The sequence below is a fragment of the Clupea harengus genome, chromosome 22 (genome assembly GCF_900700415.2).
Source record: "Clupea harengus chromosome 22, Ch_v2.0.2, whole genome shotgun sequence".
Taxonomy (NCBI): domain Eukaryota; kingdom Metazoa; phylum Chordata; class Actinopteri; order Clupeiformes; family Clupeidae; genus Clupea; species Clupea harengus.
This window is the reverse complement of record NC_045173.1, coordinates 2514881-2524880: the sequence shown is the minus strand read 5'-3', so window position 1 is coordinate 2524880 and position 10000 is coordinate 2514881. Positions and strand designations below refer to the sequence as shown.

Genomic DNA, 10000 nt, shown 5'->3' with positions numbered 1-10000 from the left:
GCCAGTGGAGCTGGTCCTGCCACCACTCCTTCTGAGCCACACTCGCCTCTCTCCCTCCCTCTCTCGCCTCATGTCTTCCTCCTCTCAGTTTTCCACTACCTCCCACTCCAGTAGAGCCAGCTCAGCCCACTGGAACACATAGTGTCCCCAGCTCAGCCCACTGGAACACATAGTGTCCCCAGCTCAGCCCACTGGAACACATAGTGGGCTGATGTCTCATCCATTCATTGTTGTGCTGAGGCCTCATCCATTCATTTCATACCAGCGAGTTACAGCTGGCTTTGCTTTTACCCCCAGTGTCAGGGCACATCTTTTACCCCCAGTGTCAGGGCACATCTTTTACCCCCAGTGTCAGGGCAAATCTGTGCAGACCAAGTGATCCATGCAGCTGTTCTGGTTTCTGCTCAGCAACAGGCTTGTGACTGTAATTAAAGGCAAAGTTTAAAAAAAACATAATGTTGTCTACGGCATACACCTATCGTACTGATGATTCTAAGTTAGTTTGTCTGTCCAATTATTTCTTTGATATTGCATTGTACAATTAACACCACAGAGTGCCACGTTAGTTTTGAATATGCTCTTTATTTGCACAGGTTACATTTATATGGTGTACAAATCAGTGACCAGCTGAACAAGCCTATGTCGGTTTGTGTCCGTGTGTGGGGCAAAGTGTGCCCCTTATCAGCATTCAACACCGTGTGTGGTTAAATCAGTTGGAGTACTTTCACTGGTGAAATAGCAGCTAGAGGGCACTTCAGAACAGAATTTCCACAGAAAAGTTACCAGCAACAGTTCATGCTCACACTCGCATGTTCTTTGACTCCAATGCTGCCCTGGCTGTTGGGTTGGCATGGAAACACGGTTCACAATCGAGTGATAGCAGTGACATTTGTTAACCCAGCAGAAGAAAAAAAAAACAGAACGAATACACCAATCGTACTAAATTGATCTTTAAGGATCCATATTGACTCGCATTGAAATGACTCTTAGGATGCATTGCAGAACCTTTCAACCGTGTGCCTTTGGGATCCGTGTACTCTAATGCTCCACTCCTGCTTCCGTTCCCCAGCATCTGGCAGTGTAGTCAATCACAAGAACCCCGGCTAATTCAATCAGAGGAGGATCTATAAACATGTTTGCATAACACACGTAGATTGCTCAGGAGAATCATTCATTCTGCTTTCTTTAAGTTATGGAATGCATCTTTAATCTTACTGGAACCTTACAGTATCACATTAAATTGATTATTTTGTGACTGAGTCTCACTAAATTGATTATTTTCCTTCACAGACTCTCATTCGATTGACTAACAAAATTTCACAGAATTACGCTAAACTGGATTGTTATACTTAACTGGATTTAAGGCAATTTTACATTACTCTCCCCTTAACCACAACCTGTGCTCTCTTGATTGACAATCAGGAAATCACAGACAGACAGACAGGCAGGCAGGCAGGCTGCCGTCTGTAGTTTGATGCTGCTCAGCTTAGAGAGCAGAGGTCATGGCTCCAGCTAGTCTTCACATTACAGCACTGAAAATGCTTAACCACTGTGCTCACTGACTGATTCTATCAATCGCCTCCCTTTGTTCTTCCTGCTCACGTCCTCATGAGGCCACTGCCTGGAGGCAAAGAGGCCGAGGATGGAGGCAGGGGAGGGACAGTTAGGGCCTTAGACACAGGGTTCAGTGGCTGGTACTAGAGACTCTTCTGTCTTCTTCAGTACACTTCCATCCAAACTGGTGGTGTTGATTACTGTTGAGCCCGCCTCTGGTTTATGCACCATTGAGTATGAGGTGGTGAGTCTAGGAGACCGAGTCTAAGTCTACAGAGGTTTGGCTGCTCAACATAACAAAAAAAAGAACAAAAAAACAGCTTATATAACCCATATAAAAGAGAATAAATAAAATAAAATATCACTTCTGTTGTGTACTGACTCTGGGCCATGCAAGGCAAGGTGATGCTCATATCCAAAGAATGCATAGATAGATGCTCAGTCATCGTCTAGTTTAGCCTTAATAATAACCACAAAATAAAATTATATAAACAACAATCATCATCATCATCTCCTTCTCACATCAATCTTCTGTCCATTTTTGTTTTATCTACAACACATACACTTATATTTTACACTTTGGCCAGAGTTTAAGTGTTCCACAAGCAAGGCTTTCTTTTGCAGGAAACAAGATTTTTATAAAAGAAAAGAATATAAACAAACAAAAATGAATAGTTTATAATAGGGTAAACAAATGCAGTGTTTTATATATATATATTTATATATAGCTATGTACACACACACACACACACACACACACACAGCGTTTTCACATAAACCCTCTATCAGAGGGGAGAGGGAGGGCAGGAGTGGTACAGAGAACAGGAGGGACCACAGGGCGAGAGACACAACCATATACTGAAAGAGAGAGAGAGAGAGACACACACACAACCGTATACTGAGAGAGAGAGAGAGACACAACCATATACTGAGAGAGAGAGAGAGAGAGACACACAACCATATACTGAGAGAGAGAGAGAGAGACACAACCATATACTGAGAGAGAGAGAGAAACAGGAAGCTGAAGAGTATTCTATTGTCTGCTTAAATGTATTGTGTTCTGGGACAGCTGATCAAGACTGATGCATTGTCTGGATTAAAACCTGCCTAACCATCCATCCACTCATGCAGGACTGTCACTACGCTTGACACAGAGATTGACATTAAAGAACCAGATTTGTCTGTGCATGTTTGTGTGTTGTCGTCTATGGGAGGCTGCAGGCTGATGTTAGACTGTGAGTCCTGATTTTCCATGTGGTCCACCTGTCCATCGTTCGTCTGTCCCTCGTGTCTCGTCCACAGCGAACACGTGGAGAGACAGGCCTGTTTCTGGGGGTGGGCTGGGGGTGGGGGTGGGGGGTGGGGAGGAGAGGTCAACTAGACAGAAGGTGAGACCTCCAGCGTGTGTGTTCTGGGGAAAAGGGGAAACATTGGTGACGGGTCGCGTCACTTTAGGGGGACTGCCTTCCACGCCCTTGGTGGGGTGTTCTCAGTCTTCGGCTCCTCCTTTTCTTCTCAAGGCCTGGCTTCACGTCTTCTCTGGGAGATATGTACAGATGAAGGGGGGGGGGGGGGGGGGGTTTGAACCTCAGGGGTCAGTGGTTAAGGTTTAGAGGTTAAAGGTCATGGCTGGACATAGGGGTGAGGACTGGGGGTGGTTAGAGAGGGCAGGTGTGTCCTGGGGGTGGTGGTGGGCGGGGGGGGGGGGGTTAGAGAGGGCAGGTGTGTCCTGGGGGTGGTGGTGGTGGTGGGGGGGGGGGGGTTAGAGAGGGCAGGTGTGTCGTGGGGGGGGGGTGGGGGATGGGGTGGTATGGGGGGGGGGGGGGGTTAGAGAGGGCAGGTGTGTCGTGGGGGGGGGTGGGGGATGGGGTGTCCTGGGGTTGTTACTGGGGCTGCTCCTGCAGGGGCCTCTTCTGCTTGAGCGTGTCGATGAGGGAGAGGACGCCGCGCTTCACGCTGCTGGAGACGCGCCGGGACACCGAGTCGGGAGGAGGCGCCGCGCCACACGGCCGCTGAGACGGAGGACGAGCCACCAGACACTTCTGATACCTCAGCTGGACACACAGACAGACAGAGAGAGAGAGAGAGAGAGACAGGCAGAGACCAGGAGAAAAGGGAGAGTGAGACAGAAAGTAGGAGAGGTGTCCTTCTTTGAGAGACTGCAAGAGGAAGTTTTTCTACTGTTATTTCACAGACTGTTTTTCATGTGTTTGCTGTGCGGCCTCCTCACCATGCATGCTGCCTGCACGGCCTCTGACACGCTCCCGGCGTTGGGCTCGCACCAGAACGCGTGACACTCAAAGTGCTGGCTGCCCGTGTCCATGACGAAGGCGAAGGAGTGGATGTCATGTCCCACGCCCATAAAGGAGAGGAAGCGCACGCGGCACTCCACCAGCACCTCCTCATCCTCCTGAAGAACACACAGCACAGCTCTGAGTGAGACCTTCATACACACACACACACACCCAGTGTTAATTTCGTTGACGAAAAATATGCGTTAACGACCTTTTTCCAATGACTAAGACGTAACGAAAACGGATCTTTGAAAATAAAAACTATGGCTAAATCTATTTTAACTTGACGTTGACGAGACGAGACGAGACGAAAATGTTGGTGGTTGACTAAGTCACAATACTTTTTTTTCCAAACTTGCATGCACCTAACATCATTGGTTGAATGTTGCCCGGTCCTGTATCCCTCCACTTCCTGATATACCCAGACATGCAAGTGACGCCCTAACAAACGTTATGTGGCTCAGTACTCGGCTTCGGTACTGGAAGAAAAATAGGAATAGATATCTGGACACTCTTTAATTATAACTTGACAGAAAATAAAACATAATGCACCGCAATATTGGGAGAGAAACCATGTGGCTTCAAAATAGGTGGGAAGGACACAACAAGAGGCACCTGAAAGCTTACAGCCCTGCAATGAATGCCACGATAAATTACCTAGTAACTGTCAATGAAAATTAGCTAATGTTAACTAGTTATTAGAATATATTAGCCAACGTTAAGTTAAAAAGGTAAAGGTTGTGTCAGCTTGGATAGCTAGCTAGTAATTTTCGATTGAAGCCTCCTGTTAGCCTTGGCAAATGATCTACAAAACGTTTAGCTAGCTAACGATGAGGTAGCATAGCTAAGTTATACTAGCTATCGATAGCCAGCTAGTAAACTCACTGCAGAATGGACTAAATGACAGGCCACGCATGACATTAATCAAGAAAAAATAAATTAATTGGCACCACTTTCAACTGTCAAAACTATCCGTCTAGCTAAATCGGTTGGTTATCAGATTGCACAAGAATTCATATGGAGGATATGTGTGGTTGATTTAACTCTTAAGGCCAGGTAGGCATAGTAGTTGTATTGTGCTATCACATCATTTGAATCTTCAAAATCTAGACTTGATATTCTCTTATGTTTTAATGATAATACTGTTATTGCCTTAAAATGATTATTAACATTGAATTAATTGGAATTCAGCTGTAGGCATATACTAGGAGATCTGTATCTAGAGACTAATTGTATCCACAATTTAAGTACTGCAAGCTTGACTATTATGCAGTTGTAGGACAAAGGGGGTCCCTGGGCCTGAGAAGGGAAGGAAAGGAGTTTAATGTGGCTATAAGATGGACTTTTAAATATGACTAAAACTAGACTAAAATGTTCTGAGTTTTCGTCAACTAAAACTAGACTAAAATGTTCTGAGTTTTCGTCGACGAAAACTAGACTAAAACTAAGAAGGATAAAAATGACTAAATGTGACTAAAACTAATATGCATTTTCGTCTTAAGACTAAATCTAAAATAGCTGCCAAAATTAACACTGACACACACAGACACTCAGACAGACAATCACCCCGTGTGACCCCCTCACCTGGTCTCTCATGACAGTGACAGTGGGGCTTAAACAGACACTCAGACAGACAATCACCCCGTGTGTGGGGGGGGGTCTCTCACCTGGTCTCTCATGACAGTGACCGTGGCATCAGCCACATTCAGCAGCACCGGGGTCCAGTCGTCACGTGGGGCGGCCGTCATCAGGCAGTCTATGGCTCCATTCACAATGTCCATCCCTGCAGGGGACACGAGGTGTCAGGTGAGGGGGGAAGAAGACAGACTAGACTGTGTATGTTTGAAAGAGTGTGGAAGAAGACAGACTAGACTGTGTATGTTTGGAAGAGTGTGGAATAAGACAAGACTAGACTGTGTATGTTTGGAAGAGTGTGGAAGAAGACAAGACTAGACTGTGTATGTTTGGAAGAGTGTCTCTTGACCTGACGTACCAATGGGCTTGGCCACGGGCATCATCCCCAGATACAGAACCTGGAACCTCTGCACCAGTTCCGTCTTTGGAGTGGGGAACTCGGCTGATGGAAAAACATGCAGAACAAGAACACAAATTATATAAACATAGTAATACACAGTTTCTGTAACATGCATACAACTACATTCACAAAACAAACAAACAAACAAACACTGTTAGGACTTAAAGATAACTGATAAGAATGGCCTTGACTAGAAGGGAACGCATCAGTGTAGGTGACATGAGCTGAGGGCTGTGTCCCTCTTCTGTTTTAACTTACAAATGGGGAGGATCTCAGCTACAACTTCAAATGTTCCCCTAGGGCCTAGGCAATGTTCCAGAGTTAACCAGCTGGAACAGCTATCAGTCTCTGCCTTACAGACACACACACACACACACACACACAGAGAGACTTACAGTTCAGACTCACACACACACACACACACACACACAGACTCACACACACACACACACACACACACACACAAACTTACAGTTCAGACTCACACACACACACACACACACACACAAACTTACAGTTCAGACTCACACACACACACACACACACACACTATGGATGTAGCTTACCTGCAAAAGGGAGATCTACTCCTGCATGTCGATCATGCAGGGCTCCGCCCATTGCTGCTTTGGCGATCTTACGCTCCGCCATGATCTACACACACACACACACACACAGATGTTTATTTAAAACAGAGATCATACTACATGATCTACACACACACACACAGAGATGCTTATTTAAAAGAGAGATCATACTCCATGATCTACACACACACACAGAGATGCTTATTTATAACAGAGATCATACTACAATTCAGAGTTATTCCTACAAATAAGTATGAGTTTCTTTTATCTCACTGACACATTTTCCAACAGCAGGCAGCACTCGTGACTCTCTGCAATGGAGACTCGCAGCAGGGATAGATCAGGCCTCCAGTATGCATGCACCAGCAGGGTTAGATCAAACCTCTAATATGCATGCACCAGCAGGGTTAGATCAGACCTCTAATATGCATTCACCAGCAGGGTTAGATCAGGCCTCTAATATGCATTCACCAGCAGGGTTAGACCCGGCCTCTAATATGCATTCACCAGCAGGGTTAGATCAGGCCTCCAATATGCATTCACCATCAGGGTTAGACCCGGCCTCTAATATGCATTCACCAGCAGGGTCAGATCAGACCTCCAATATGCATTCACCATCAGGGTTAGACCCGGCCTCTAATATGCATTCACCAGCAGGGATAGATCAGGCCTCTAATATGCATTCACCAGCAGGGTTAGATCAGGCCTCTAATATGCATTCACCATCAGGGTTAGATCAGGCCTCTAATATGCATTCACCATCAGGGTTAGATCAGGCCTCTAATATGCATTCACCATCAGGGTTAGACCCGGCCTCTAATATGCATTCACCATCAGGGTTAGACCAGGCCTCTAATATGCATTCACCATCAGGGTTAGACCCGGCCTCTAATATGCATTCACCATCAGGGTTAGACCAGGCCTCTAATATGCATTCACCAGCAGGGTTAGATCAGGCCTCTAATATGCATTCACCAGCAGGGTTAGATCAGGCCTCTAATATGCATTCACCAGCAGGGTTAGACCCGGCCTCTAATATGCATTCACCAGCAGGGTTAGACCCGGCCTCTAATATGCATTCACCACACAAACGGTCACATCTGTGCCATCAGATCTCTGGGGTTGTGCACACTACATCCTGTGACCCACACACTCCGATTACAGGCAGTGCAACAGGATCTCCTCCTCAACCATGTATCTCCACACTGTCCTCCTCAACCATGTATCTCCACACTGTCCTCCTCAACCATGTATCTCCACACTGTACTTCCTCCTCCTCCTCAACCATGTATCTCCACACTGTCCTCCTCCTCAACCATGTATCTCCACACTGTCCTCCTCCTCAACCATGTATCTCCACACTGTCCTCCTCCTCAACCATGTATCTCCACACTGTCCTCCTCCTCAACCATGTATCTCCACACTGTCCTCCTCAACCATGTATCTCCACACTGTCCTCCTCCTCAACCATGTATCTCCACACTGTCCTCCTCAACCATGTATCTCCACACTGTCCTCCTCCACAACCATGTATCTCCACACTGTCCTCCTCAACCATGTATCTCCACACTGTCCTCCTCCTCAACCATGTATCTCCACACTGTCCTCCTCCTCCTCAACCATGTATCTCCACACTGTCCTTCCTCCTCAACCATGTATCTCCACACTGTCCTGCTCCTCAACCATGTATCTCCACACTGTCCTCCTCAACCATGTATCTCCACACTGTCCTCCTCAACCATGTATCTCCACACTGTCCTCCGCAACCATGTATCTCCACACTGTCCTCCTCAACCATGTATCTCCACACTGTCCTCCTCAACCATGTATCTCCACACTGTCCTCCTCAACCATGTATCTCCACACTGTACTTCCTCCTCAACCATGTATCTCCACACTGTCCTCCTCAACCATGTATCTCCACACTGTCCTCCTCCTCCTCAACCATGTATCTCCACACTGTCCTCCTGCTCAACCATGTATCTCCACACTGTCCTCCTCAACCATGTATCTCCACACTGTCCTCCTCAACCATGTATCTCCACACTGTCCTCCTCCTCAACCATGTATCTCCACACTGTCCTCCTCCTCAACCATGTATCTCCACACTGTCCCTGCTCAACCCATGTATTCTCCACACTGTCCTCCTCAACCATGTATCTCCACACTGTCCTCCTCAACCATGTATCTCCACACTGTCCTCCTCAACCATGTATCTCCACACTGTCCTCCTCAACCATGTATCTCCACACTGTCCTCCTCCTCAACCATGTATCTCCACACTGTCCTGCTCCTCACCATGTATTCTCCACACTGTCCTCCTCCTCCTCCTCAACCATGTATCTCCACACTGTCCTCCTCCTCCTCCTCAACCATGTATCTCCACACTGTCCTCCTCCTCCTCCTCAACCATGTATCTCCACACTGTCCTCCTCCTCCTCCTCAACCATGTATCTCCACACTGTCCTGTTCCTCCTCAACCATGTATCTCCACACTGTCCTCCTCCTCAACCATGTATCTCCACACTGTCCTCCTCCTCCTCCTCAACCATGTATCTCCACACTGTCCTCCTCCTCAACCATGTATCTCCACACTGTCCTCCTCCTCAACCATGTATCTCCACACTGTCCTCCTCCTCCTCAACCATGTATCTCCACACTGTCCTCCTCCTCCTCCTCCTCAACCACGTATCTCCACACTGTCCTCCTCAACCATGTATCTCCACACTGTCCTCCTCCTCCTCCTCCTCAACCATGTATCTCCACACTGTCCTCCTGCTCCTCAACCATGTATCTCCACACTGTCCTCCTCAACCATGCATCTCCACACTGTCCTCCTCCTCCTCCTCCTCAACCATGCATCTCCACACTGTCCTGCTCCTTCCTCTCATCCCCTCTGTTGTCCTGTCTGGCTGTTGGAGATGACTCTGAGAGTCTTACACTTCTCCCTTCTCAGATCCCCAGAACTCACTTAGACATTACCAGTCAAAGTCAGAGTGGACTTAACAGTGTAATTACAGTGCTTACAGACTGACAGTAAATCATGGGAATACGGATGAGTAGGATTGGAGAGTGGTAGTAAGAGTGTAGAACGCATAAGAGGGGAGTAAACATAGAGTAAGAGTGACAGTAGAGGAATGGGGGGGGGGGGGGAGAGTAAAGCAGGAGGCTGGAGCTGAGGTAGTATATTTACCCGGGAGCAGATCTCGTGTAGACTGGTGGCGATGGCTTTGGCAGGCGTGTCACAGCGGAACACATGACATTTCAGAATACGGGTGTCTTTGTCTCGCGCCACATACGCAAAATCCCTGGACAGACACACAGAGGAAAGGATGATGGTCAAAATAATTATCCTTCCAAAGATCTCTCATGGTTCTAAATGTTTGACCAATGCCAAGTCTATGGTACTCTATATAATGACTCTCATATATAATTAACAAGGATATAACTAAACACACATGCAGATCAGATGAGGGTGTGATGTTTGGCCAATTATCTTCTTTGTATGCAAGAGTGTGTGTGTGTGTGTGTGT

The 10000-nt window shown here is 47.0% G+C and overlaps 2 protein-coding genes across 2 annotated transcripts in view; one reads left to right on the top strand and one right to left on the bottom strand.

The window, feature by feature from the left end:
- The window catches only part of LOC116218450 (putative methyltransferase NSUN7), a 1988-nt gene extending 1605 nt beyond the window's left edge, over positions 1-383 (top strand). The window contains exon 2 of the mRNA XM_031560247.1: positions 1-383. This exon is cut by the window's left edge and continues 875 nt beyond it. Within this exon, the coding sequence (XP_031416107.1) occupies positions 1-142 (142 nt within the window). The 3' untranslated portion in view covers positions 143-383.
- Positions 384-3395: 3012 nt separating this feature from the next.
- apbb2b (amyloid beta (A4) precursor protein-binding, family B, member 2b) overlaps positions 3396-10000 on the bottom strand; it is a 39682-nt gene continuing 33077 nt past the window's right edge. The window contains 6 exon segments of the mRNA XM_031559885.2: positions 3396-3608; positions 3785-3964; positions 5516-5631; positions 5842-5925; positions 6450-6534; positions 9661-9775. Of these exon segments, the coding sequence (XP_031415745.2) occupies positions 3438-3608; positions 3785-3964; positions 5516-5631; positions 5842-5925; positions 6450-6534; positions 9661-9775 (751 nt within the window). The 3' untranslated portion in view covers positions 3396-3437.